This window comes from Notamacropus eugenii, chromosome 5, assembly GCF_028372415.1.
Source record: "Notamacropus eugenii isolate mMacEug1 chromosome 5, mMacEug1.pri_v2, whole genome shotgun sequence".
NCBI classification, from domain to species: domain Eukaryota; kingdom Metazoa; phylum Chordata; class Mammalia; order Diprotodontia; family Macropodidae; genus Notamacropus; species Notamacropus eugenii.
In genome coordinates, this window is record NC_092876.1 from 31,361,264 (window position 1) to 31,388,401 (window position 27,138).

At 51.3% G+C, this 27,138-nt stretch overlaps 1 protein-coding gene across 3 annotated transcripts in view; it reads left to right on the top strand.

Moving 5' to 3' along the window:
- SIPA1L3 (signal induced proliferation associated 1 like 3) overlaps positions 1–27,138 on the top strand; it is a 157,946-nt gene that overhangs the window by 79,047 nt on the left and 51,761 nt on the right. For all 3 annotated transcript variants that reach the window (XM_072608270.1, XM_072608268.1, XM_072608269.1), the window contains 6 exons: positions 13,557–15,386; positions 15,989–16,119; positions 19,871–20,059; positions 20,789–20,963; positions 22,072–22,175; positions 25,026–25,183. In XM_072608270.1, the coding sequence (XP_072464371.1) occupies positions 13,877–15,386; positions 15,989–16,119; positions 19,871–20,059; positions 20,789–20,963; positions 22,072–22,175; positions 25,026–25,183 (2,267 nt within the window). In that variant the 5' untranslated portion in view covers positions 13,557–13,876. The remainder of the gene's footprint in view (positions 1–13,556; positions 15,387–15,988; positions 16,120–19,870; positions 20,060–20,788; positions 20,964–22,071; positions 22,176–25,025; positions 25,184–27,138) is intronic.

Consider the following 27,138-nt stretch of genomic DNA (forward strand, 5'->3'; position numbering starts at 1 on the left):
TGGTCAGAAGATGTAGATGTTTTGGCCACTTTTCTCCTTTAATTCAGAATGGCTGGGTGCTAATGATTCTCTCATGTCCGGCTCTTCCGGCCGTGGAGATTGTGCCCGCCTTCCCACAGCCCCTCCAGCATGGCACGTTCCTGGCTTTAGTCTTCTGTGCTGTTTGTGGGCTGTGAAGGGAAACCTCCCGGCTCTCTGGACTTCCACTAACTGTATCATCAGTGATTTGGAGTCAGTTCACATGGCTCTGCGTAGTCCCCAGTCCTTCTGAGACCTCTTAGTTCCTGCCATTTGATCCCAGCCAGGTCTGTTGGTCATGTTGATTTCTGTTTGTCGCCTCTATTTTGGATGCCAAACTAAAGGCTTTTATTTCTACTTTAAGTCTAGGCTGGAGGCTTTAATTTGCTGCTTCTTGCCTGTCTGTAGAGGAATTCCCTAGAGATGTCCCTCCAGTCTCTGTGCCCTGGGATTTCCCCCACCAGCCTCGGGGCAGGATTAAGCCCAGTGAGTTCTGTGGGGACAAGCTCCGAGGTGGAACTCTTTGTTTCTCTCTGGCTTCCAGTAAATGGAATTTGGGAGGCTTGACATGAGAGGTCTCTGAGGCAGCTTTAGGCTCCTGGTCTTGGACTCTGGGACCCAAGCCCCCCTTGGATGCTGCAACAGAACAGCTGTGGCCATTCTCACTCCCATTTTTCTCTCCTCCAGCCTGGAGCCAGCTGGGTGCTGAACAATGCCCTTGTTAAGGGAAGTTTTAAAATGGGAATTCTAGCACAGAAGTGCACATTCTTTCCCTGGGAGATCCGGCCTGGGGCTGAAGAGAATGCCTCAGGAGAGTCTCAAGTGTCTCCTTCCAGGAACAAAGTGACTCTGAGGCCCAGGGTGGTATCATCCTGGATCTTGGGATGATGCAGCAGGAGGCTTCTTTCTCCAGCTGCTCCCTTCAGGCCCAGCTCAAAGACCACCCTCATCTGCTTGGGCACAAGGCACAAGGCGGACCCTGCCGAGGGCTGAGACTAGGGATACACTCCTCAGGTACCCGCTTCAGGGGCTGCCTCGAGTCTGGGAGGTAAAATAATGAGCAAGAAGAGGAGGAAGCGTTCACTGTCCCAAGAGGACAGGGCCCTGGGGGCTGAGCTGTGGATATTTTCAGGCTGTAGAAAATGCATTCCTGTTTGAGAGCTCTCAGGAAACTTTGGGCTGCCTGTAGTTAGTCACCTCTTGCCTGCTGTGGTATGGGACCAGGCTTGGGAAAAGGCAGGGATGGGCGAGTGGAATAGAGGAGGAGCTCTGGTCAGAGTGGGGATGGAAGATGGAGGGAAGGGGGATGGACTGAAAGGCCTCATCTTGGCTTAGCTTTGTGCTAAGACACCTTGGGGTTGGGCAGCCTCATTGGGTGTTTTGTTCCCAGGACACATCTGACACGGTTTGTTATTCAGTCACTTTTCAGTGACTGACCCCATTTTATGACCCCATTTGGGGTTTTCTTGGCAGAGATACTGGAGTGGCCATTTCCTTCTCCAGCTCATTTTACAGATGAGGAAATTGAGGCAAACAGGGTAAAGTGATTTGCCCAGGGTTACCTGGCTAGAAAGTGTCTGAGGCCTGATTTGAAAGAAGAGTCTTCCTGACTCCAAGGCAGCACTCTATCCACTGAACCATCCGACTGCTTACCTCGCAGACAGTAGGCACCTAATAATTCTTTCTTGTCTAATGAATGAACATTTGGCCTGGGAAAGAGATTGAAGCCCTGACATTGTTGCTGCTGTCAAATATCTGAAAAGCTCTCATGAGAAAGAGGGATTAGGTTTGATTTGCTTGGACTGCAGATTTGGACTCACTCAGGCGACAGTGACCTGGCAGCGACTGTGGAGGGGGCCGGCTGCCCTGGGTCACTGCAGATGGCCAAGCACTGAGCGAGGGAGGAGTGCAGGAGACTGAGTATGCTTGGACCCGGATAGCTCTGGGGTCTCCCCCATCGCTTAAGATTCTAGGATTCTCATGGCCTCTGGGGCCTTGCAGATGTCTCTAACGTGGCATCATCACTTTTTATTCTTTGGATGGCAAAAATAGTCTAGTAAGCCCTTGAAACGAGGGGCAAAATCTCAAAAAACAAGCACGTGCCTAGTTTTCCCAAGTGAGGGCTGTGTCAGCACAGAGAAGTTTCCGGTGTTTAGTGGAGAGGAGGTGGCCAGGAATAAGAAAGCTAATGATCTTTACCTCTTGTTCAGTTTTGCTGTGTTGACAGGCCCTAAGGAGGGCTTGGCTTGGAGGTAAACACTGAAGTAATTTCTTGCTGTTTATACAGCTTGTTAAAGCCCTTTCACCCCATTACCTCACTGGATTGTCCTGCCTCTGTGACTCAGGGTGCCAGGTGACTTTCTGAAGGTCACCGGTGAAAGTCAGCAAGATTATGAAGGCCCAGCTTTTTTCATAGCTACGCATACGTCAGCTCCAGCACATTGGTGTGTTAATGATTGCGAGTAAGCTTAAGTTGGTAACATTTGCTGGTCCCTGGCTGGGGCCTCAGGACACCAGAGTTTCAGCCCCCAAGAAGAGAGATCCCTCCAATTCCCTGAGAACCAGGCCCTTTCTCTTGGGCCTTTGGGGAGGCTCTCATTTGCTCCTGGTTGTGACCTCTGAGGCATGAAGAGCAGGTCTGGACTCCTCTCCACATAGCAGCCTTTAGAGGGTTGTGGGGCCCTGCATCCTCTCCCCACCTGCCCGCTTCTCCATGCATCTTTTCTGAGGGAGAGAATACGTCAATTCCCATTTATTCAGCGTATTTTAAGCGGTTGACGCCTCACCTCCCAGGCATGGAGAATTGGAATCCTAGGGTCTTTGTTGTTTGCTTGCTTGTTTTTTTTTTTAAAGGAGGTAGCAGGGCATCTAGGAGGCTCAGTTGATAGAGCACTGGCCCTGGAGTCAGGAAGACCTGAATTCAAATCCAGCCTCAGACACTTACTAGCTCTGTGACCCTGGACAAGTCACTTGAAAGAAAGGGAAGAGGGGAGGGAGATGGAAAGGGACTTCAGAGGCCTTGGACTGGTATCCTTTCATTTGGCCAGGAAGTCAGTGACTTGTTCCAGGCCCCACGGATGCTGTTAAGTTTCAGAGGCCAGATTTGAGTTGAAGTTTCTGATTGGAAAGCCAGGACTCTTACCATCAGGGTCACACTTGAAAATAGATTTGGCCTGTGTTCTAAAAAGGCTTCAGATGCTTGTGAGGATCTGTGCCACATGTCTTCTTTTCTGGCTATGGTCTCTTCTGGTGTCATCTGCATATGTTCAGTAAGTAAATGTTCATTAAGTGCTAACTGTATACCAGGCACTAAGCTCCAGAGATGCAAAAAGAAGTAAAAGGCAGGCCCTGCCATCCGAGAACTTACAGTCTGATAGAGGAGACAACATGCAGGCAGATCCACAGAATAAGCTTTGGATGGGAGAAGTTGCTGTTGGCGTTATTCAGTCACTTCATCTGTGTCCAACTCTCTCTGTGTCCCCTTGGCAAAGATGCTGGAAGTTTACCATTTCCTTCTCCAGCTCATTTTACAGGTGAGGTAACTGAGGCAAACTGGGTTAAGTGACTTGTCCAGGGTCACACAGCTAATAAGTGACTGAGGCCAGATTTGAACTCAGGTCTTCCTGACTTCAGGCCTGGTACTCGCTCCACTGCTTTGCCTAGCTGATGGAATAAATAGGAAATAATTAGCCAAGGAAAGACACTTGAATATAGTAGGGATTACAGTAGGGACTCAGTATGTGTTAATCAAATCTGGCAAGGGTCTGGTCAGCCATTGAGTCCAGATGACGAAACTGGGGTCCTAGAGAATCTGAGTGATGTTGCCCAGGTCACCCAAGTGGTAGGTGATAGAGGCAGGCTGTGAGCCCTTGCTGTGCCCTGAATGGCCTCACCAGATGCTGCCTGCCCTGAGAAGGCCAGGTGGGTACGGTGTTCTTTCCCCACCTCCTGATGCCATCTCAGCTCTAGGGGATGCTGGGTGGATTTGAGGCAGTGCCTGTGATTTGAGGTGATGCCAGACAGGCTTAGTTTCCTTGTGGATAGCACATCCTGTGTGGAGTTCCCAGCACCCTGTTTGACTAAGATGGTGCCTCCAGGTGTGACCATCGACTCCTGGGCGCCATTGGCCAGCTGCTGGCCCTGGAAGCAAGATGCTCTGTTCACTCTCTTAGCCTTTGTTCTCTCTCTCCAGTAGGACTGAGTTTGAGGCTCCTGATCCTCATACCAGTTGCTCTCATGTCTGAGTCTTTCTAAGATTTACAGAGTGTTTTCTGTGCAACAGTTCTGTATTATCACAGATAACAGTTCTGTAAGGCTGGTTGGGTGGCCAGGATTATTCCCCTCATTTTAAAAAGTAAGGTTGTGGAGCTGACACTTGCTTATTGTCTTAGCATGACAAAGGATCAGGACCTCATTAGAACCCAGGTTTTCTGACTGAACCCAGCCCTTTTTCCACTCTCTTAGGCTGCTTCTATCCAAGAACTGGGTCTCCAGCAGGTCCGTAGTAGCAGGACTTGGTCTGAAGGTCCTGCTTGCAGACCTCACCAGCTCTGTGACCATGGAGAAGTTCCTTCCTCTGTCTGAGGTCCGTGCAGAGAGTTGTGGGAGAAAAACGCCACAAAATCAGTGCCATTCATCCCCTTCTTCAGCATGTCTGCCTGGTGCCTGGGGGGAATGTGAAGGTTCATCACTAAGGTGGCGCCTGGTATGGGCTTTGGCTGGTTAGCAGAACTGGATCCCTCTCCTCGATAGCCTGGCTTCCCTAAGGGGAAGTGAATTAATTGGTCCAGGTATCCTTGTGGAAGTGTTTGCTTGGGCTTAGTGGCTTAGCTGGTTCTGAATGTTCCTGGCCTGGAACTTTGGAGAAACCTTTAGAAACAAGGAAGAGTGAGTTGTTATCAGGGTATTATGTGCATGTTTTTAGAAACACTCTAACTTTTTGGACTTCAGTAGTAGGGTGAATAACACCAGTAGCTAAGACTGCCAGTCCTTTTTTAAAGAGTATTTTACAGCTCTTCAAAGGAGCACACCGTGGGCCTCCAGGGCTCAGCACCCTCCCCAGCCCCCCAGCCCCAAACGCTGCCTCCTCTTCATTGGGCAGTCTGCATCCCCATTCGAGGTTGGCTGTGATTATTGTGTGATTGGCTGTTGTAACTGCCAAGAGCTCCACTCTTTGTAATGCTGCCATTGCTTACTTTTGATTCTTTTTTCTGAGCACATTGACTATGGGAAGGTGGAGCCTAGGCACTGTGCTGTTAAAAGAAACCAACTGCATTTGGTTGGCCTACAGGAATCCTCTGGGGTTATTATGTTGTGATTCTGAGTCATGGTTAAAAAATGTGTTCTAATGGTGTCTGCTCTGACTTTCTGAGGGAATTAACAGAAGCAAAACAGTTGCATGGCTTTGGGGATGCCCAGTGCTTTTCAGGGGAACCCTGAAATACTTCTCTAAAACCATGTTCTAGCCCCTAAAACTCTAGATTCACATGGATCAAGCAGGGGTTGGGGACTGGACCCCAAGAGTTTTCGGTGTCCTCCCTCATAGTTTCCTCTGGGAAATCTTCCAGTACAGTTTGTGTCTAGCTTTCCACAAATGGGGAACAACAGACTCCCTGGCTTTTGTACAAGCACATGAGGTAACAAATACATATTAGATAAAGGACAGCTTTTATTCTGCCCTCTCATCTACCCCAAAGGACTCATGGGAATTCATACATATACAGAAAACAAATTTTGAAACTCATAATAGCCTGCCCATAAACCTCCCTCACATGTTTGCCAGTGGGGAACATCCTGCCATTCTGATGAAATCTTTTCTTCCACCAGCTCCTGCAGAGTCTTCAGGACTCATAGTGCCACCCTGTGGTCTGCACTTCTTTCAGAAGGAAACACATTTTAGGGTCACTTGATGGTTAGTCCTGCTCTCATAGGACCTGCTCTGTCTGAATGAGTCACTCTAATTGGGGAGGGGGCAGCAAGGTCCCAATTTCTTTGTTCTCCCATATCGAGACAGCGGAGGCTCTCTTTCCTCTCCAAGAGGCATAGTGCCTGGGAACTCCCCTTAAATTTGAGGTAACTTACAAGGCCACACTACTCCCCGCAAAGGCTGATGCCATAGCATTCCCCTTCTGTAGCTAGAGGGCTAGCTTCTTGGATCACATTGTCTAAGAAATCAAGATATTGGGGTACATGAATGCACACACAGACATACCCACCCTGATCCTTATCTCCACAAGAGGTCTTCAGGCATATTGTCTATAACTCCCTGCTTGGACCATGGGATAAGCCTCTGTCTGCAGGAATTCCTGAGGCTTCACCATAGCCCTGGCCACTGCCATCTCTTGGGCTCTGAAAATCCACTCTTAGGCCGCTGATCTTTGCACAGAAAGGGAATCAAAACATGCTCGGGACCCTGGGTAAGCCCCTGCAGCATGGTGTGTACCTCTTCTGAAGGAGAGCCAGCCATGAGCAACCCCTGCAGTTGGAGTAGCAAACAGTTCTTTCTCCTGCCTCAGCCATTCTAGAAAAAAGGCAAAAATAGATGAGAGTGACCTCTCCATACCCTTCTTTTTTCTCTTTAGGTTTTTCAAATGTTTACTGAAAAGAGCCAGAGCTAGAGAACAAAAATCCCCCCCCCCCAACAAGGATACATTCTTCCCTGCAACTCCCCATCCCTCCCAACGTACATGTGAATGTGGCCTCACCAGTGAACTGGTCCTCTCTTGCATGTCAGAAAGAAGGAAACAAGCATTGCTTAGGTACCTACTGTGTGCCTGACACTCTGCTAAGCATCAGGGCTACAAAGAGAGCCCCTGCCCTCAAGGACCTTCTCTTCTAAGGGTCCAAGACAATGCAAGGCAAAGATCTGAGAAGAAGTAGGAGTGAAGGTAGCCATGGTGGGCCGGGGGTGTTAGCATAGTTTTAAAATCCAGAAAACCAGGACAAAGGCCAGGAAGAGAACAAAGTCAGGCCAGCCTGGACCCTTCCCTAGAGCAGAAGCACCAGGACAGACTCACCCCTGGGCATATTCTAGGATGAATAGAGGGCAGGTGTCCCTGGCTCAGGAGCTCTGGGGACTGAAGAAAGTTCCAGGGTGAACCCTGGCTGCTGGGATGACCCATTTCTGGAGTGGATCAAGCACATGATTCCTCAGGGCTTGTTCTCTGCTCAACTTGGCCACTGGATCTTGGGTAGTGCTTCCAGCTTTTTACAGACTCCAGGATGTGGCCTGGACCACTCCTCCTGCCTCCACCACTTATTGGATTGACAACAGAAAGAGCGGTGCTATGTGTTCAAGGCCATATGGCAGGTTGGCTGCTGGCTTCTTCACTCCCCACCCAAAAGCTGACAGCAGTTCTTACTTCCCTGCACTAGGCACCAGAGAGAGTTTGAGTCTCTTTTGAAGGCTTTTCTCCACCCCACAGTAAGGGATAAGAAGCAGTCATAGAATTCTCCATGGCCTAGATCAACAGAGAAGGGAGCTTCCCAAACCATCTCAGAACAGGTCCTACCTCTGAGACCTAATCAGGAGCTGGGTTTCTCCTTTTAACAAACAGCAAAGATAACAAAAGATGGAAATAGTCAGTACAGCAAAGTGGAAAGACAAGAATACTCATGCATTGTTGGTGGAGCTATAAATTAGTCTAACCATTTAAGGAAAGCAGTTTGTAATTATGCAGTGAAATGGACTAAAGTAACAAATATGTCACAAAGGTTCACTGCCCTGCAATCCCATCAGGTTGAATTCATCAAGAGAATGCCCTTGTTTAAACTTTTGTACAGGGAAAGGTACATGAGGCCAGTAGTGTGAGTTCTGCTATGACCCAGGCCAGTGGGTGGTAGGTACAGTCTCCCCAAGCTTTGAGGCTGCCTGTGGGGTTGGGATGAGTCTTCAGGAAACTGACTGTGTTGGGGCAAAGCCTCTTTTAATCTGGTGAGGTTGTCTTCCTGGAATGAGAGTCAGGGAAAGGTGTTCCTGATCAGAAGATCAGAGAAGGCCTTTTGGAAGAGGTAACGGTCAGTTAGGAATTCTAGAGGCCAAGCAAGAGAAGGGAAGTAGGTGGGCCCTGTATGCCTCCCTAAGGAACGTGGTAAGCAGGGCATAGGTCTGGGAGGTGTTAAGAGCATCTTAGAGCTCAAGAGATCAATCTGGTTTAGGTGGGACTTGGAGTACCCAGGGAATGAAAGCTGGACCACAGGGAGAGTCATTCAGTCAACAAGCACCAAGCACTGGAGACAAGGAAAGGCCAAAAATAAAGTCCCTTCTGTCAGGAAGTTTGTTTTGCTATGTATTGACCAGATAGAGGGGCAGGAGGAAGGCATTGACATGAGGGGTGATGGGGGAAAGGTTATCTTGTGGAGGGTGAGTCTGGAGCAGAGACTAAGAAGAAGCTAGGGAAGATAGGAGGTGGAGATTGGGAGGGAGAGTCTTCCAGGACTAGGAGAAACACCTTGGAGGCAGGAGATGGAGGGTCGTGTGTGAGGACCAGCAGGGAGGCCCATGACCCTGAGAGAGTATGGGGAAGGAAGAAAGGTGGAGAAGACTAGGAAAGATGTTGAAGGGATGGTTTCAGAGAAACCTGAGAAGACTTGTACAAACTGATGTGAAGTGAGCAGAGCCAGGGAATGAGTTGTGACATACTTAGTCATGGATCAACACGGTGGTCCTCCTTTCATCCCAAGATGAAGCTGGGCCTGGAGTCAGAAAGACTTGAGTTCAAATCTGGCCTCAGACACTTATTGACTGGGCAAGTCATTTGCCTGATGTTTGCCTCAGTTTCCTCTACTGTAAAATGGGGATAATAACAGTAATACCCACCTCACAGGGTGGGTGAGACTTAGCCCAGTGCCTGACACATAGTTGTGTTCATCCTTCGTTGCCAAAGAAGAACATGCCATCAGAGAAATAACAACATGACTTACACTTGACTTTGTTTTGAGTGAGGGAGGGCTGTCCAGGTCACCAGCCTCACTTCTCCTCGAGAGCCATCTGAATCCAGTGGCCAGATATTCATCAAGATGACTGGAGATAGCCCAGGATGCAATGGGAGACCTTGGCCCCTTTAGGCCTAGGTCCTTTCAGGCACTCACTTAGGATGAGGTAACACCCATTTAGTGAATAGGCATCTTTAAGAAGTAGTCAGGGCATGGCCCCTTTAATGAGCCAAAAAAAAAATAACTGCATCAGGCTGGGAGGGAAACAGCAACAGTTACTATTGATAATCACTCTTAAGTCAGGAGGGTCCAGAAAACAGCCCGTAGGCAGGGGCCTAGTGTTGTCCAAGCTATGGGCTTCAGAGTGCAGTAGGTTTAAGGTTTTGGGAAAGGAAAGGAGAGGAGAGGGGAGACGAGACTTACCCCAGTGCCTGGCACATAGTAAGCACATTATAAATGTTGGAGTTGATGAAATGTACTGTCCACCTCCAGATAGAGAGCTGGTGAGGTCAGAGTGCAGACAGAAACATTTTTTTCCTTCCTTTTTGCTTTTTTCTGGGCATGGCTAATGTAGGAATTTGTTTTGCATGACTCTCCATATGTGTAACGGATTCTGTTTTTCTTGCCTTCCCAATGGAGGGGAGGGAGAGAATTTGGAACTGAAAATAAAATAGAAGGGGGGAATTGCCAGCAATGCTTTGGTTTATATGAGCCAGTCTTCAGTTATTCCTTTGAGGGGTCTTGGTAGTGGAAGGAGCCAACTGGAGTTTGTCTGAGCAAAGACCGACAGGGACAGGAGATTCAAGAGCTACTGGTGGCCCAAAGGGACTTGGGGTTTTCTTGGTCCCAGGAGCTCCCTTCAGCCCTACTGATCAGCAGCTGCCCTGTGACTTGATGTCTCAGAGCAGTGCCTGGGCACTGGACAAGGGACTGGCTCAGGGTCACTCAGCAAGCAGGGGGCAGAGGCAGGACGCTGAGTTGGCCTCTTTCTAACTCCAGGCCACCTCGACATCTACTACAGCAGGGCACCTTTCCTGCCAGCTCACAGCTAGGGCCTCGAGTCAAGGGAGGGAAGGAGACAAGTGAGGGGAAGGATCTGGGTGGGGGGAGCAGTGAGGACAGGACGAGGCAGAGTCAAAAGGCCACCTTGTGTGGACAGGTGGTAGAAGCCTGACCTTGGGGTTGCCAGTTCCAGGAGATAGGGAAGTATTTAAGGGATGTGACATCTATGAAGGCAGAAGGATCCTCAAAGGAGAGCAGGGCCTGGGTAGTGATAAGGACCAGACCTCCGAGGTTGTAGACCCCAACCCCTACATATGTAGAGAAGCAAGCTGAGGCCCAGGGAGGCAAAGGGCCCTACCTAAGGGCACCCAGCTGGGAAGGGTCCCAGGATCCCCACCAGGAGCCCTGTCTGTTCTTGCTTTCCCATAACCTGTTGGAGACTTGTGAAGTTGAGGGAGGACCCTGAGGAGTTTTCCTGATGGATGCTGATGGAGCCATCTTGCCCCCACTCACCTGTGCTGGCAGCTCCCCTGGATTCTTCTCTGAATCCTTCCCCACTCATCCAGCCAGTAAATCAATAAGCACTTAGCAGACCCCTCTGAGGCCAGCCGCATCATCTCACTTATGTCTCAGTGGTCCCACAGAGCGGCTTAAAGTGACACATAGCCTTTTTTTCTTCTTCTGCAAAATAGGCACAATGTGAGGGTCAAGTGACAGAGTATTTGTAAAAGGCTTTGCACATTGGCTGTTACTCCTGCCGCTGCTGCTGCCAGGAGCTGGCCCCATTTTACAGATGAGGAAACTGATTGCATTGGAGAAAAGGATTGTAGAAGTAAAGTTAGATTAAGGGTAAGAGGCCTGCTTCCTGCCTTTCTTGGGTGAGTCACTTCGTTCTCCCAGATTTGTGGACCTCTCAGTGTCCTTCCCCGCTCTGTGTCCTAATTTTCACTTCTGGTCAGTAGCAGAAAGGGGGCCTGCCCAGCCAGCCTCCAGCACACTGATAGCTACCTACCACCCTTTGTGTTCAGACCAGGACTGACAGGGCAGGCAAACAGGCCCCACTGGGCCATAGCAGCACCTAGGGATGAGGCTCCCAAAGAGGGGCTTGTCTGTTGTAGCTGTGGACTACTGGGTGAGTGGGTGGGTGGGTGGGCAGGGAAGGAGGGGAGAAAGAGACAAAGAAGGAGGGAAGGAGAGAGAAGAGGGAGAGGGAGAGAGGAAGGGGAGAAAGAATAGGGAGAGAGAGAAAGAGGGAGGGAGGAATAGAGAGACAGGAAGGAGGGAGGGAAGGAGCTGTTGTTTCTTGTGTGAGAGCTAGGATGAGGGGCGTGGGGGACCTCTCCAGATGTTCTTTTTAATAGGATTTCATGTCTCATATTTAATCAAGATTGTCAAATATTGATTTAATCTCTGCTCTCAGCAGATGTGATCTGAACAGGTTTCTGTGCTAATTAGCTGGGGTTACTTTGTATGGGGGACTCCTTGCTGGCAGGACAAGGCTTCTGAAAGACTCTGGGTGGGTGTGGGAGGGGTGAGGCCCTGTATGGCTCGGCTTCAGGGCACAGGCCTCTGGTGTCACTGGAGTGACTTTGACTTTGCCCTTACTCAACCCCCTCCCTCAATGCCTTGGTATCACATGGCCTGTGGCCCCAGAGAGCTGCTGGGCTCCATCCTGACCTTTGCCCTTTGCTTAGGCAGGGACCCTGTCTCAGAGGGGCAGCAGCATGTGGGAGGGTTTTGATGCCTTGAGGAGACTTGGGGGAGGAGAAGGAATGGGAAATCTGTAATCAGAGGTCAGAGGGACTGTCCAGGACTGACTTAGCACCTTGTCCATCTGCTGTCCCGGGGCCTGAGTGACCTCTGCTGTAACATGGTAGGGGAGGGAAGTGATGGTCTCACAGGGTCCATCCAGCCCAGTTCCTGACTTCCTATGAATCCCTAAGAGGGTGGAGTGAGGTGAGCCTCAGCACCTTCTTGAGGTGGGGGGACTATGCATCTGTGAGTTATCTGAGTGCAGCACAGAGCCTTACAAGCTCTCCTGGCTTCCTCATCAGGCCCGAGTTACCCAGTGCCCTTTGACTGCCATCCCATCTGTCAGTAACTGCCTATATATACAAGGGTCTCATCCAGGTGACTCTTTCTTAACTAAACAAAATCTGGCTTGAAAAAGAGAGTAAGCTTCCCATCATACCCCAGTCTGGGACCACCCTTCTGAGTGGGGCCAAGCCCTCCTCCAGGCTGCAGCCTCCCCACTCAGCCATGCTTGGTACCAGTGAGCACAGACCTGTTCCATTTGGAGCTCAGTCATATTGAGACTCAAGGGCTGCTAGGAATTGTCAGTGGTGTTCTCAGAGCTGGTGGCTAGGAGGCCAGGATGCAGTGTGGACATTTCAGAGGCTGAGTGCCCTGGACCTTTGGAAACTGGAGCCCCCAGCCTTCTCTGATACTCACTGGCTGTTTGGCCTTGAGGACGTCATTTTCCCTCCGAGCCTCAGTTTTCTGATTTGTAAAATGTGAATAATGATCCTTATCCTGCCTATCTGGTAAAGGTACTTGTGAGGAAGGAGGAACTTGTCTGTAGAAAGAATTTGGAAGTGGCAGAGTGGTCTACACCTGTGAGATGGGATACTGTAGGCGTGAGGGGAGTGGCTGAAGAGGCGGTGAGGGCAGCAGGGCTTGTCAGAGCTTTCTGGGCCAACGGGCCTCCCTGCTCCCCCGATGGTCCCACAAGTGAGCTTGCCCTCGATTGGGGATCAGCTGAGAGGGAGGGGCGGGCTCATCGTGGCTCTGGAAGCAGGGGGATGCACCAGGAGGGCCCTCCTCAGTTCACTAGTCAAGTCCTAGGAGCAAAGCCCCACACACGTGGTCAAGGCATCCTTTGGGGCCTTATTGACAGTGACTGAGTGGCCAGGAGGGGGCCTGGAAAGACTTAGGGTCACCAGAGAACTGCAGGAAGGATGACTGGACTAGAAACTGTGTAATGAACGACAGTGACCAAGCCAGGGAGAGCTCAGAGCGCCTTCCCCTTCTTTGCAGGGCTGGAGGCCAGCCTCTGGTGAATGCCACTTCTCTGAGCAACTGCTGGGTCAGATTTCTTTTTATTCTTTGTTATAAGGGATACCTACCAGGGTAGGGATGGAGGGGCCTGTGTTGGGAAATGAAAATGACGTAGAAACACATGCTATCAGGAAGAAAACATTTTTTTAAAACTGTGACAGCAGAATTTCCCTGGTCCCTCCGCCTACACTCTGGAAGCTAATTTAATAAGTCTAGCATTAGGTAGGTGGTCCCTCTAGATCAGGGACTTTTCACGTGTTTATTAATGTGCTGAGATGCATAAAATGAAACCTATAGAAATACAATGGAGACCAAAAGTTAGTGAAAATAAAGATGCTGGGTTTTGCCTGTCTGAGCTTACTGACCCCTGGCAATGTCTCCACTTAGCTATGCAGACCCCAGAGTAAGAGCCCCTCTTCTATAGCTCATTCAGCCACCTAGAGATTGGTGGCTGGACCAAACTGGTGACTGAGGTTCCTGTGGGGGGTTGGGCAGAGGGACTAGTCTTTGTTTCTCTCCTTCACCCTCTCCTTGTCTCTTTATAGGATGGCTCGGGACCTGTCTCTGCTTCCCAAGAGCCTCATCATCTGTGACTAGATAGAAGGAGAAAGCTGGGTCAGAGCTGTGGCCCCCCAGGAGTGAGCCTGCTGCCGGCCTCCTGGGATGCATCATGGTGCAGCCCTCCCCAGCGATGTTGCTGACCCAGGCCGCCGAGGCACCCTGGCTTCACCCTGGCTCTTGGGAGAACGTCTCCTTCATTGCTGGCCCCAGGGCTCTGAGCAGCGGCTAAGCTTCTCAGGTCTAGCTCCTCAGAGATGCGCGGTACCTTCAGGAGGACTGTAGAACCCAGCTGTATTTTTGGACTATGACGACATATCGACCCATTCAGAATGAAGGTGTGGATGTGGGAGGTGGCGGAGGAGGGAAAGGGAGCGACTCTCTCCCGGGTCCCCACGGAGGGGATTATTTCCCTTCTGGATTCTGGGTGCAGAATGGCAGCTCGCCGCAGCCAGGCCCCCCTGCCAATGAGAATGCAATAGCATCACGCTCCAGTGCCACAACCCCTGCGATGCCTAAGATGGGTGTGCGTGCCAGGGTGGCTGACTGGCCCCCTAAGCGAGAGGCCCTGAGGGACCAGGCTGGCTCCAGCCTGTCCCAGGATGTGGACAGTGCCAAAGCTGGGAGAGAGGGCCTCCTGCCCAGGCCCTCTCAGAATGGCCAGCCCCTCCCCAGTGGCTCCAGAGTTTCAGGGTCTCGAGCTTTCCACCGCGTGTCACGCAGGAGGTCCAAGGACGTCGAGTTCCAGGATGGGTGGCCGCGGTCTCCAGGCCGAGGGTTTATTCCTCTGCGGAACCGAAGCAACAGTGAGATCACCCTCAGCGAGTGTGATGTGGAAGAGCCCTTTGAGGCGAGGGGGTCCCGGTACATGGGGGGGCTGCCTCTCTTCCGGGAGTACGGCAGCACGTCATCCATTGACGTGCAGGGTGTCTCAGAGCAGAGCCTTTTTGACATTCTCAATGAGTTTCGCAATGAGAAGCCAGAGCCCCATGGGACAGGTTCTGAAAAGCTGAATGAGCTGCTTGCGGCTGACACGGGCCCAGGCTCCCACCTGCACCTTGCCAGTGGGTCAAAGGCAGCCATCCACAATGGCCAGGCCCACAAGGATGACTTCCTGCTGCAGCCCAAGGAGAAGGACAAGCTCCGGAAGAAGGCTGCCAAAGGTGGGGACGCAGGCGACTCCTCCATCTTCCGGAAGCTGAGGAGCACGAGGAACGACAGTGAGCCACCAGGGAAGGCATTTGCTGAGGCTGACGATGGTGGGGGTGGGGGCAGGCTCCAGGAGAGCACCAGGCCTTGGGTCTGCCAGAAGAGCTTTGCCCACTTTGACGTACAGAGCATGCTGTTTGACCTGAATCAGGTCGCTGCCAACAGGCTGTCCACGGCAGCCCAGCGGCGGAACACGACAACAGGGGCATCGGCGGCGTCGGCAGGATCGGCGGCCGTGTCCAGGGCCTATGGGCTGGGAGGTCCGGACCCATCCTTCCCTAGCACGGAGGACCTGAACTACAAGGAGAATCTGGAGCAGGACCTTGGAGACAGCAACAGCAATGACCTGCTCCTCAGCTGCCCACACTTCCGCAACGAGATTGGGGGCATGAGCGAACGCAATGTCAGCTTCTCGAGAGCCTCTGCTGGCTCACCAGGTGGTGGGGGCGCACCAGAGCCTGCCCTAGGTACCTACTGCACCAACGCCAGCATCTCAGTGCTCGAGGCCCCCAGGGAGGGACAGAGGAGCCAGGGCAGGCTCAAACTCTACAGCATCGAGCATGTGGACTTGGGCGCACGCTACTACCAGGACTACTTTGTTGGCAAAGGTGAGAGCTTGAGATGTGGGGGGATGAATGGTGGTGCTGCACTTGATGTGGGGGTCCCCACACCCATGCCTCCTCCTCTGCCTCCTCCTCTGACCCTAGCTCCACATCAGCGGTCCTTTTGGGAGGGAGGCTGGAGTCAGACTAGGTTCATGGTAGGCCTGCCCACCCTGTGGCCCAGTGAAAAAAGAAAAGTCCTTGGTGTCCCCTTTTGTGAAAAAATGTGAAACCAAAAGTAATTAATGATAATAAGAATCAAGAAAGCAGGAAAGGTGGGCCCTTGGAGCTGGGCTGCACCCCCTTTCTTTCCCCAACAAGTATAGCATCTGTGTCTTTGTGCAGGCACTGATTGTGATCCATCACTAAGCATTTATAAAATGCCTACTGTGTGCCTGGCATTGCACTCAGGATAGTAAGACACACACACAGGGCAGAAATGGTTAGAATCATCGCTCTATTAATGAGATCTAGTACTTAGGATTCTCTCTGGGCTTGAGACCAGCCCCAGAGGTTCCACCAGCATGCCAGGGTTCTGGGATGTAGCTTTAACCCCCTCTCCTCATGCCTGGCCCATGGGACCTGAGGTACTTCCTCCTCTCTCTTAGAGCACGTTAACTACTTTGGCGTGGACGAGAAGCTGGGGCCTGTGGCGGTGAGCATTAAGCGGGAGAAGTTGGAAGACCACAAGGACCATGGCCCGCAATATCAGTACCGCATCATATTCCGGACGAGTGAGGTATGTGCTCTGCCCTGTGCCCCATAGGATGAGGGAGGCACATGTCCCCTGCCCCATGCCTAGACCAGCCAACAATAGGCCAGTGAACTCTATGGTCAACAGTTGCAGGCCCCAGAGACGTAGAATTTAGAGCTGGGAGAGATCTGAGAGCCCACCTCATGAAGCACCCAGGCCTGAACAAGGATGCACTCTGCCTTGGGATCATGGGATCATTCTCTTTGCAGACCCCCACTTCCAGAGACCTCACCCCCTCTCCAGGCAGGCAGCCCCTTCCACTCTGGACAGCTTTCAGTTGTGGGGAAGCTTTTCCTTCTCTACAATCCCAGCCAGCCTCTTTCAGGAGTGGCTCTCACAGCTGGGGCTGCACTTTAGTGTAGCCTGACCAGTGTACAAGGCACGTGGAAGCCCATCTTCATTGGGCAGTGCATCAGATCCACTTAGCTCTCTCTCCCACAGAGGAGGAGTCTGCCAATGAGCCAGATCTCGCCTATTCCAGTTTCCATACAGCCCGTGACAGATTTTACATTTTAAAATGCAACAAAACCTTGTTTAAAAATGTCAAAGTTGTCCTTAGCTCTCGAGTTGAACAGACAGGCTGTGGTTTGCAGTTTCTTTTGTGGGCCTTTCCCTGTCACTGCTCGTCCTTCTATCTTGTCCATTGTCTTCCAGTGCCTCACAAGGTGGCCATGTGTCAGGCCCTTGGCTGCAGTGGAAAGGGTGAGGCCTGGGATTTGATTCACCCTCCACTTTTAATGACCGAGAGACCCTGGACAAGCCAGTCAGCTCTGTGAGCTCCCTTCTCCTTTGTAAAGTGATTAGGAGCTCACACCCTTATTTTGAGGATAATACTTTTAACCCCTGGAGAAGCAGGTGTGATGAAGGTGTGAGAGGACAACAGCTCCCCTTTACACAGCCCCTCCAGATGTTCAGAGCCCCAGGCTCACAGTAACCCCATGAGGGAGGTGATAAAGTATTCTTACACCCATTTTACAGGAAGGAGAAGCCCCGAGAGGCTTTGTGGCATCCACAGTCTCCCAGAGCCAGCACACCTCCCGACGTTGGCCCCTCGGAGGTCCAGGGGTCAGAGTGCCCTGGGCAGCCCCTGATAACGTGGCACCTGTGCCTGGCAGCAGACAGCTTGCTGTCAGTGGGTGGGCTTGTTCCCTCCGAGCAGATGGAGATGTGTGAGCTGCTCCCAGGCACTTTACCAGAGAAGTTCATCTAGATTCTGGAGTGACTTTCTCCAAACCCCCCATGGTTCTGGAGCCTCCTCGAGGCCTCAGGGTGGACAGGGAGATGGGAGCCTCAGCCCTGAGCTGGGAGAGCACTTTGTGGTCCAGGGGGCCAGAGCATTTGACAGGATCTGACCGGAAAGATCTAGGGGCAGTGCCTGGCTAGTGCACAGAAGGAAATAGAGGCCTGAGGGGGAAGAGGAGACCAGGGAACAAGGGCATGGTGCTAAGCTCTTTAGAAATATTACCTCACAACAGCCTTGGGAGGGAAGTGCTTTTATTATCTCCATTTTACAGATGAGGAAACTGAGGTAGGCAGTGGTTAAGTGACTTGCCCAGGGTTGCACAACTAACAAGTGTCTGAAGCTGTATTTGAATTCAGGTCTTCCTGACTCCAGGTCTGGCACTCTACCCACCAGCTGCCTTAATGCTTTAGTGGTTAAAAAAAAAAGCCAAACATTTCCTAACCATGGTAACTGTCTAATAGTGGAATGGACAGGAGGCCAAGGGCCTCCATTCCTGGAGGTCATTGCTAGGGATGATGCACATGCAGAGTATTCTGAGTCAGGTCCAACTTGGTCCCCTCCCCTCAAGGCTTTACAACCCCAATGTCCTTCCTTGAAGAGGGTGCCCAGAACCACTGTGCCAGCCTGACCCCTAGTCTCTGGGACATGTCAACTCAAAGTCCACATCAGCCTTGGGGCCACATCGGCTCTGGGGCCACATCAGGCTTGGGGCCACGTCGGCCCTGGGGCACATCCTGCAGGAGGCTTTTCTTTATCCCTGCATCTCCCCTTCTGAGAGCTCCCTCTGTCATGAAATCCCTTTGAGTCACTGGTTTTTATATCCCTTAAATGAATTACTCTCCTAGTGCTTGTTTAAAATTGAAATCCTCTTCCTCCCTCCTTACATGCCTGCTCCCTCCCTGCCCTTTCCAGCCTGGTCTCAGGAATCCCTCTGAGGCCTGGGAGGGGGTGGGCTGATCCTTGATGTCTCCTCTCCTGTCTTTCTCGATCCCTGTGAATCTCTGAGTCTCACCCCTGCCTCATCCTCCCACATTATGGCCTGTTTGCCTCAGGAGATGGACTTAGATAGATTTCTACCTCTCCCTTCCTTTTTAGTCTGAAGACTTTATGTTCAGCTTCCCAAGACTCCTGGGAAACGTGTTGGGGCTTCCTAGGCATGTTAGATGTCCTGTCTCCTGGTTAGGAGGCTGGCCTTCCTGTACTATCGTTGTATTTCCCCTGGGGCCTCCCAAATCCCCTAGACCTGGGCCCACAGTCCAGAGTGAGCATACAAATCAGGATGTCCATGTTGGGTCAAGCTCTGGGTGGAGGTGGGCCACGTGCCCTGGGCTGAGCTTTAAGGGATGTGACAGAGGAAGAGAGCAGCTGCCCAGGGCAAGTGACAGAGGAGGAGGGCCAGAACACAATGACATGGAATGCTAGGTGGGAAGGTGAGGGAGGGAGAGGACTGCCAGGCAGGGCCAAGGTAAGGGTTGGCTGAACTTAGGATGCTGCTGTGCCACCTGTCCCTAAGACCGCACCCCACCCACCCACCCAAACCCTAGCCCCAAGGCTTTTGTGGAAGTCCAGAGTCTGCTGGCCAGAGCTAGCTCTGAGGGTCAACCCAGGAAGAGAAAGGCCTGGCAGGGCCGCTAGGGGATGAGGAATAGGGATTTCATGATATGTTCCCATGGCATGGCAGAGGAAGACCCTGAACTGATCCCATCCTTGAGCACCCAGGGTCCCACTGGAGGCCGTGCCCTCTTCTTCCCTCTTCCCTTGTTTCCCCTCTGCTCCCTTCCCCTCCCCCCTGCCCCCTTCCTCCCCTCTCTTCTCCCCTCCTCCATCCACCTTCAGCTGAGTAGAGAAACTGTTACTATTTTGTAATAGTTGGTTTCTGGGTTGTCCACTTGTGGATAACTGATGGGGGACTCTGTGCTCATGGATCAGGATCATACCAGGGCAGTCAGAGAGGCAAAGTAAACCAGTGGTAGGAACAGTGACTTAGGATCCAAATCCCTCCCTGGTGCTCCTTTCCTCTCTGGGGGCCTCAGTTTCCTCATCTGTAAAGCGGGAAAGCTGACTCAGATGCCCTCTGAGGTCTTGGCAGCCCCAAATCTGTCCTCTAAGTAAGGGCAGGATCTGCATGGACTTCTCACAGTGATTTTAGGGGGGAGGCACTAATGACTGGGACAGTTAGGAAGGGCCTCCTCTGGGAGCCACTGTTTAAGGGAGCTACAAGTTACCAGGTGCTGAGGAGGTGGCATTGCCTAGAGGGTTCCCTGAGATCTCTGGCTCTCTGCAGACCTCGCGGTCACAGGTCAGGTGCTTTGCCAGCCCAAGTCCCCTGTAAAAGTGGCCATTATTATCATGTGCCACTGCGGGACACAGACAAGATGTATTGGGAAACCTGGGCCCAAGGGTGAGGCTGTGAGAGCACTTTGCCTTCTGCATCTCTGAGTCCACGTCCTGGTGAATGAGGCTTGTAACTCCCTTTCTTCTCTTCCTGGGCAGCTCATCACTCTTCGGGGCTCCATCCTGGAGGATGCCACTCCAACCGCCACCAAGCACGGGACAGGCCGAGGCCTGCCCTTGAAGGATGCGTTGGAGTACATCATTCCTGAGCTCAATATCCACTGCCTGCGTCTGGCCATGAGCACTCCTAAAGTGACCGATCAGCTGCTGATGCTTGATGAGCAGGGGGTGAGTGGTCAGCCATGAATGCCTCTGGGCTGCCCAACTCAGGGTTGCCTCTTGGGCTGGATGGAGTCTGGCTGCCAGAGATCAGGCTCCCATACTTGTCTGCCTAACTCACTTGTCTGCTGCCTCCTTGGGAAATGGGCATGTTTTTAGGAGATGGTGAATTCTGCCTTGGGGGCTGCTTGATCTAGGAAGCCCCTTCGCAAACCCCTTCCAAGCTCTCCAGGGTGTAATCACTCTGCAGTCCCCCTCTTTATGGGAGGGAGCTCCTGGGCAGGGAGAGGTGGGGAATGTACCATCTCTTGGGATGGTGCCTGGGAGAACAGGAACCACATAGAGGGAGGTGATCATGTTTCTAGCCCTGCCTTTCCAAATGACTGCTTTACTGGACTCAGGATCATGTCCCAGTGATGCTGGTCCTCAGGCTGTCTTTCCAGAGATCCCAAACTTGATCTCTGGGCCCTTACTGGAGTTTTTGGTCTAATTCAACCAAACTCCCCAGTTGTCATGTCTGTGGCTCACATCTGATGTGAGGTGACGCTGGGCAGGGGGCCCTGAGGGCTAGATCTGCTCTGTCTGTGCTCCAGGCCGGAAGGGAGGAGAGTTGGGACACAGCCTAGTTCTCTTTCCCCCTCCTGTGTGGCGGGGCTCCTCGCCTCCTCGCCTCCTCGGTCACGTCACCCCTGCGTGGATCCCTCCTGTGTGGTCCTAAGCCCATCCTTCTTTTTCCAGCTGTGTCGGAAACACAAGGTCGGCATCCTGTACTGTAAGGCTGGCCAGAGCTCTGAGGAGGAGATGTACAACAATGAGGAGGCCGGCCCGGCCTTTGAGGAATTCCTCTCGGTGCTTGGAGACAAGGTCTCTCTCAAGGGCTTCAGCCGCTATGCTGCACAACTGGATGTTAAAAGTAAGCAATGGGACCCTTCTAGAAATCAAGCTTGATATCAGGAGAGAACCAGCTGGGGAGGGTAGAGGATGGGCCTGGGGCAGCTGATCAGCCACAGAAACTATCTGAGATGGTCCAGAGGAGGAGGCCCCTGCTGGACAGCCTGCTTTGTGGTCATTTTCACGTGGCTAGCTAAATGTGTCCTTGGAAAGGCTTAGCTACTGAAATAGGCCAAGTTAGCAGCCCAGAGGACAGGAAGCCTGGCATTCAGCCCTGGCCCTCCCATTGCCACTTTGGATAACTCTGGAAACATCATTTCTCCAGTTCATCCATCCATCCATCCATCCATCCGTCCATCAGTCCCAGTCCCCACCATATTTTCCAGGGTCAAGAGGGAAGATGAATAAGATAGAGTACTCACAGGCTTGTGGTGTCTGGCATCAGCCTGGTTTAACCCCTGGTTCTGCTCCCAAAGGCCCATCTGTATCTGTCTGCTTGAGGGTCGGTGGGTTTTGGGGGGGAATTAGGTCGACTGCTGAATTCTCCCAGCCCAGTGAGACTGAGGTGGGTGCCTGTAGGTTGGCCTCTCCCCTAGTAGGGCTCCTGCTGGTGGATGTGGCTGGGGTCCCTGCCAGAGCTGGCTGTGCTGGGGTGCAGGAGGAGGTCTCCCTCAGACTCCCCATTCATTGCATGTGTTGCTCCACCGGGATGTTTCGGGTCTGAGGACTAAACCAAGGCCTATTTTCACTTCCTTTGCCTAACCCAGTTAAAGCTCTTCACTGCCCAACTCCAGCCTGTCTTTCCAGGCTTAATAAATATGTTTTTTCCCTTGGTGTACCCTGGTTTAGCCTGCCTGGCCTTCTTAGTGTTCCTCCCACACAACAGTGCATCTCCCCTCTCCATGCCTTTGCATGGGCTGTCTAGATAACCAGCATGCCCTCCCTGGTCCCTCCACCTCCATCACCTGGCCTCTGCTTTAGTATTCTTGGCTGCCCTGAAGCCAGGAAGCTCCCTGAGGCCAGGGGCCCCTTCATCGTCACTGTGTCTTCAGCACTCTGGACAGCACCTAGCCCCTGATTACTGAGCACTGATTGCTGTGATGGGTGGGTCTTTTTTCTTGATCTTTCAGCTGATTCCACTGGAACACATTCTTTGTACACAACTTACCAGGAGTATGAACTCATGTTCCACGTTTCCACTATGCTTCCCTACACCCCCAACAATCGACAGCAGGTCAGTGCCCAGCAGGGATGGGGGGCCCAAAGTGATGTGCTGTGGTGTGGCGTGGTGCAGAGCTGGGGCCCTGCCCTGGGGAGAGCCTTCACAGGCACAGGGCTCCTGAGGCTGAGCCATGCTTGGGGCCTTGGTCCATCCTGTGCCCCCACCCTCAGCTGGCTCTGGTAGAGGCCATGGTGGATCAGTAGCATCTGTTCTGAAAAGGATTTGGCCCTAGGGAAGGTCCTGGGGCTGCCCCAGAGTGTGCCAAGGGCTTGGCCCAGGTGTGGGGTATCAACCAGGGCACCAGGCCTGGGGTCAGGAAGACCTGAGTTCAAATGCAGCTGCAGACATTTACCAGCTGTGTGTCCTTGGGCAAGTCTCTTCACCCTTGTCTACCTCAGTTTCCTCAGCTATAGAATGAGGCTAATAATGGCACCCATTTCCCAAGGTTATTGTAAGAATAAAATAAGATAATAAGCGTGAGGCACTTAGCCCAGTGCCTAGCACATAGTAGGCACCATATACATGTTAGCCATTCTAGCTTCCCAGAAGTTGGGCACAAACTTCCCATGCTTGGTGCCGCCAGCTCCCTGGTGCTGTAACCCAGGGTATTTCCCCCAAATTCTCCCCTGCTCTTACTTTTCCTACTACTGGAAGGGGCACCGCCCTCCTCCCAGTCCTGCACGCATCATCCTAGACTCCTCCCTATCTTCCACTCCTTGTACCCAATCTGTTGACTTCAGCACCCCCTTCTCTTCTCTGATACTACCTCCACCCTGGTGCCAACCCCATCACCTCACACCTGGAATGTTGCAGTAGCTGCCTGGTGTCTCCCCTCTCCAGGCCTTTCTGCGCTCAGCCACCAAAGCAATATCCTGAAGTTCAGATATGACCATGTCACCCTCCCAGCCCCCTCCATCCCTCCAGGATTCAATCTAAAGTCCTGGATCTGGCATTCAGAGCTCTCTGTGACCTGACCCCCACCCTCTCTGCCTCCTTCCCTTGGACAAGGCCCTCCTCCTCTGTGTGTCCCTCATGCCTGGCGCTCCTTGCCTTCTCTAGGCAACCTTCCCTGACCCCACCACCCATCTGTGGTGTTGTTTGCTTCTGGTCCTCACTACTGGGCTGTGACCTCCTCAAGGGCAAGGCCTGTCATTGGCCTTTCCTTTGTGTTCCCAGCACTTCCCACAGAGCCTGGAACACAGTAGGCACTTAATAAATGTTTGCTGACTGAGCAGCCACCAGGCCCAGGTGGCCTTCTCTCCTCCCAGGGCTCTGGAAGGTTGAGGCCTGAAGTAGCCAGTCCCAGTGGTATCCTACTAAGAGAGGAGTCCTGGCTTCCTATGGAGGCTCTGGTGGCTGTGGTCCTCTCACTTTAGATCAGAGGAATGTCCCACTTGAATATGCCACAGTTCATGCAGTTAGGGTTTGTACAATGTGCGTTAACATCAGCCAGGGCTGGAGAAGAGACTGAGACCAGGATGATGACTATCCATCTGATTTACCGCCCATCCTTAAGACAGATTCTTTCTAAAGCAGAGATTCTTAGCCTGGGGGCTGTGATCTTGGAGGTTTTAGTTTTGGTTTTTACTTTTGGGTAAACTATCTCAATGAGATTCCTTTGCTTTGTAATCTTGGGTATTTTATTTGAAGCACTTAGCAGAGTGACTCTGGGAAGGACTCCCTGGGCTTACCAGCCTGCCAGAGGGGTCTGCAACATAGAAAAGGTGAAAAGCCCCTCTAAAGAAACCCGAGTCTTGTCTATGGATTTAAAAACATTTTTTAAAATAATACTTTATTTGTTCCGATTATGTGTAAAAACCATTTTTAACATTCTTTTGAAAAAAATTTGAGTTCTAATTATTTATTTTTGAGGAAACCAGTGAAAACACACAACTACACACACACGCACACACACACACACACACACACCCTCTTGTTAGACCTCTGTATCCCCCTGACCTGCTTAAGCTGGTGCTTCAGTGGCTACTGACACCTTCACTTTACTAGGAACCTATGGCTGACTTGATTTGGTGGATGATGAACACTGGGGCTTCTGATCTACCACAGGAGACAGAGCTCTGTGAAATTCTGCATTTGGACTTTGGGGTGCATGAGATGATTTCCCGTATACAGACACAGAACAAGGCCATTGCCTTGTTAGAGAGAAAAGTGAGTTCCAGCAGTTGGAAGCAGGGACATTTTCTATTTCTGGGGAGGGAGGGTGATGACATCCTAAGAGAGTCCTGGATCCAGGTCACATTTCATGAGGAACCCAATGCAGGATCCCCATTGCTTCACCATTGACAGAGAGGCACATCTGGGAAGCCTTGGCAGGCCTAGCTCAATGTCATTTTTGCTTGGGTAGAGAAATCCTTAGCACTTCATAGAATCTGAAGATTCAGTATATCCTTATTAAGCAAACTACTTTGTCTAGGGTGCTGCGCTTGGCACTGGAGGAGAGACTGAGTATAGGCTTACAGAATGTTAGAGCCAAGAGACAATGTTATCGATTATCTGACCCAGTGCCTCAATTTCCTCATGCAAGGAAATTGAGCCTTTGAGGATGGTGGCCCAAAGGAAGTGTTGACATTCGCCCAAGCTCACATGGGTGGTCAGGGCAGAGCCTGTAACCAAACCCAGGTTCTTTGGCTCCAAATTTATCGTCCATTTGTGGTCCCATTGTCTGGAAATCCAGAAGAGACGTGATCTCTACTCTTCCTTAGAGCCCACTCCCAATGCTTGACCGACTGTTAGAATGGGGACTCTCATGACTGTGATGAGTTTCCGTTGTAGGTCATGGATGTTGGACCAGTCTGTCCAAGGTGGGTGTCCTGACTAATTCCTTCTCTGTTTTCCTTTTAGTTATTAAGGAAGCGACATATAGGAAATGACATTGTGACCATCATCTTCCAAGAACCTGGAGCCCTGCCTTTCACCCCCCAGAATATCCGTTCCCATTTCCAGCACGTCTTTATCATTGTCCGAGTTCACAACCCTTGCACTGATGCTGTTTGTTACAGGTAAACTCAACTGTGTCTTCCCATTGCCTGCTCTTGTTGGGCTGGAGCAGCTCGTGCAGAAAGGTGGAAGAATGATGTTCCCTCTTAACCGCTGGGCAGGATTGTAGAACAAGGTGGTCTCCAGCTCCCTCTCAGTTCACAAAGAGAGAGAAGAGAGAAATGGAGAGGAGAGGGAGAAGGGAAGAGAGAGGAGAGAGAGGTAGGGGAGTGAGAGAGAGAGACAGAGACAGAGACAGAGAGACAGTGGGGAAAGAGAGGAGAAGGAGGAGGGGGCAGGGAGAGAGAGAGAGAGGGCCCTTAGCAGGGGCTACCTCCCTGGGTGGGATGTGAGTGACTCTGTTTTGCTTTCCACAATGGAATAGTTAATTGTGCTGATTTAGCATACATCTAGCTTCATGTTTAAAAGATTTGACTAGAGTGGGAGCTTCATCTCTTTGCTAAAGCTTTTAAGGTTCTTTTTAATTCAGTTTTAGCAAACACTTATTATGAGACACTGGACTGGGTGCAGGGGATATTTCATAAAGTAGGTGTGGTCTCTGCCTGCATGGAATTTGCAGTCAAGGAGGAAACAGGCCTGAATGATCTGTGATATAAGTTAGAATTAGGAGATCGAAGGTGAGGCCAAGTAGTGGGAGTCCAGGGGGTGGGTCCTCCAGGAATACCTAGTGGATGCTGAGCCTGGAGGGGATGAGGTAACTTCACATACAGGGCTTTGAGGGGAGACGTCAGCTGCATTGCTGTGAGCCTGGCCTGGATTCTCAGGCTACTTCAGTAGACCCCATATCTGCAGGAACCATGGAGGCCTGACCTCCATGGGGTCTCCCCTCCTGTTGTCCATGCTGCTGTGCCATCACATAAGTCTGTAGGGAGTCAGCAAACTCACCATCACACCACCACCAAAAGGGTCTTGCTCCCAATGTCAGGCTCTGAAAGCCTCAATAGAAGCAATTGTAAGGTAAGTATTTCCTGTCACTGTTACCCACATAACCCTTCTGACCTGTATCTTGACTCTGCACAAGCTCTTCAGTCTTAAGGGAGTTTGTGAAATTCACTGAAAACGTCCCTCAAGAGTCTCCACAAGCCCAGCCGAATGGCTCAAAGAGGTAGATGGAGATGAGGGCTGCCTGAATGACCAGCAGTACCTGTATGCCAGGTTTGACTGAGGAGAAGTCCAGTGGTGTCCCTGACTTCTGGGAGTTTGAATCACCTGCTGCCTCATGACATTTTTAGCAATAGGAATGAATACCACAGAATTTGAATCATTAGACTGGAAGAGACCTTTGGAAGGACCTTCGTCCTTCTGCCCATGGGTGAAAATAAACTGTCCCAAATTATCCTTAGCAGATGCTACTCTGCCCTAATTTTATACCCCTTGGAGAAAAATTTCACCAGCTCTGGAGAGGGTCTCACCATCCAGAAATTTTTTTGTCCTAACTGACCTCCATCCTTCTCCCCTTGGTCTGTCCTCTGGAGATGGGGAGCAGCTGTTGGCCATCTTTCAGATAGCTGTCTGCATTGCCATAGTTAAGTTATGCTTCTTTTCTTTTTATAGATGGAGTTTTTCTTAATTAACAGAAACCCTTTTTTTTTCCTTGTCCCCTTCATTAAAAAAAAGAAAAGACAACACCCTTTAAACAAATGTGCCTAGTCAGGTAAAACAAATTCCTTTGCTGGCCATGTCCAAAAAACCTGTCTGCATCTTAGCTCTTGGTCAGGAGGTGGGGTCGCATGTTTCATCAGTCCTCTGGAATCATGGTGGACACAGCTTTGTGTGTAGTGATTGGTCTTTATTGTACTGTTGACTGCAAGAATTGTTCTCCTGGTTTTGCTAGCTGCATTGTGCATCAGTTCATAGTTCTTCCAAGGTTTGTCCGAAGCAGTCCCTTCATCATTTCTGATAAAATAATACTATTCTGTTACATGAATACATGCTAAGTTGTTCAGCCATTCCCCAG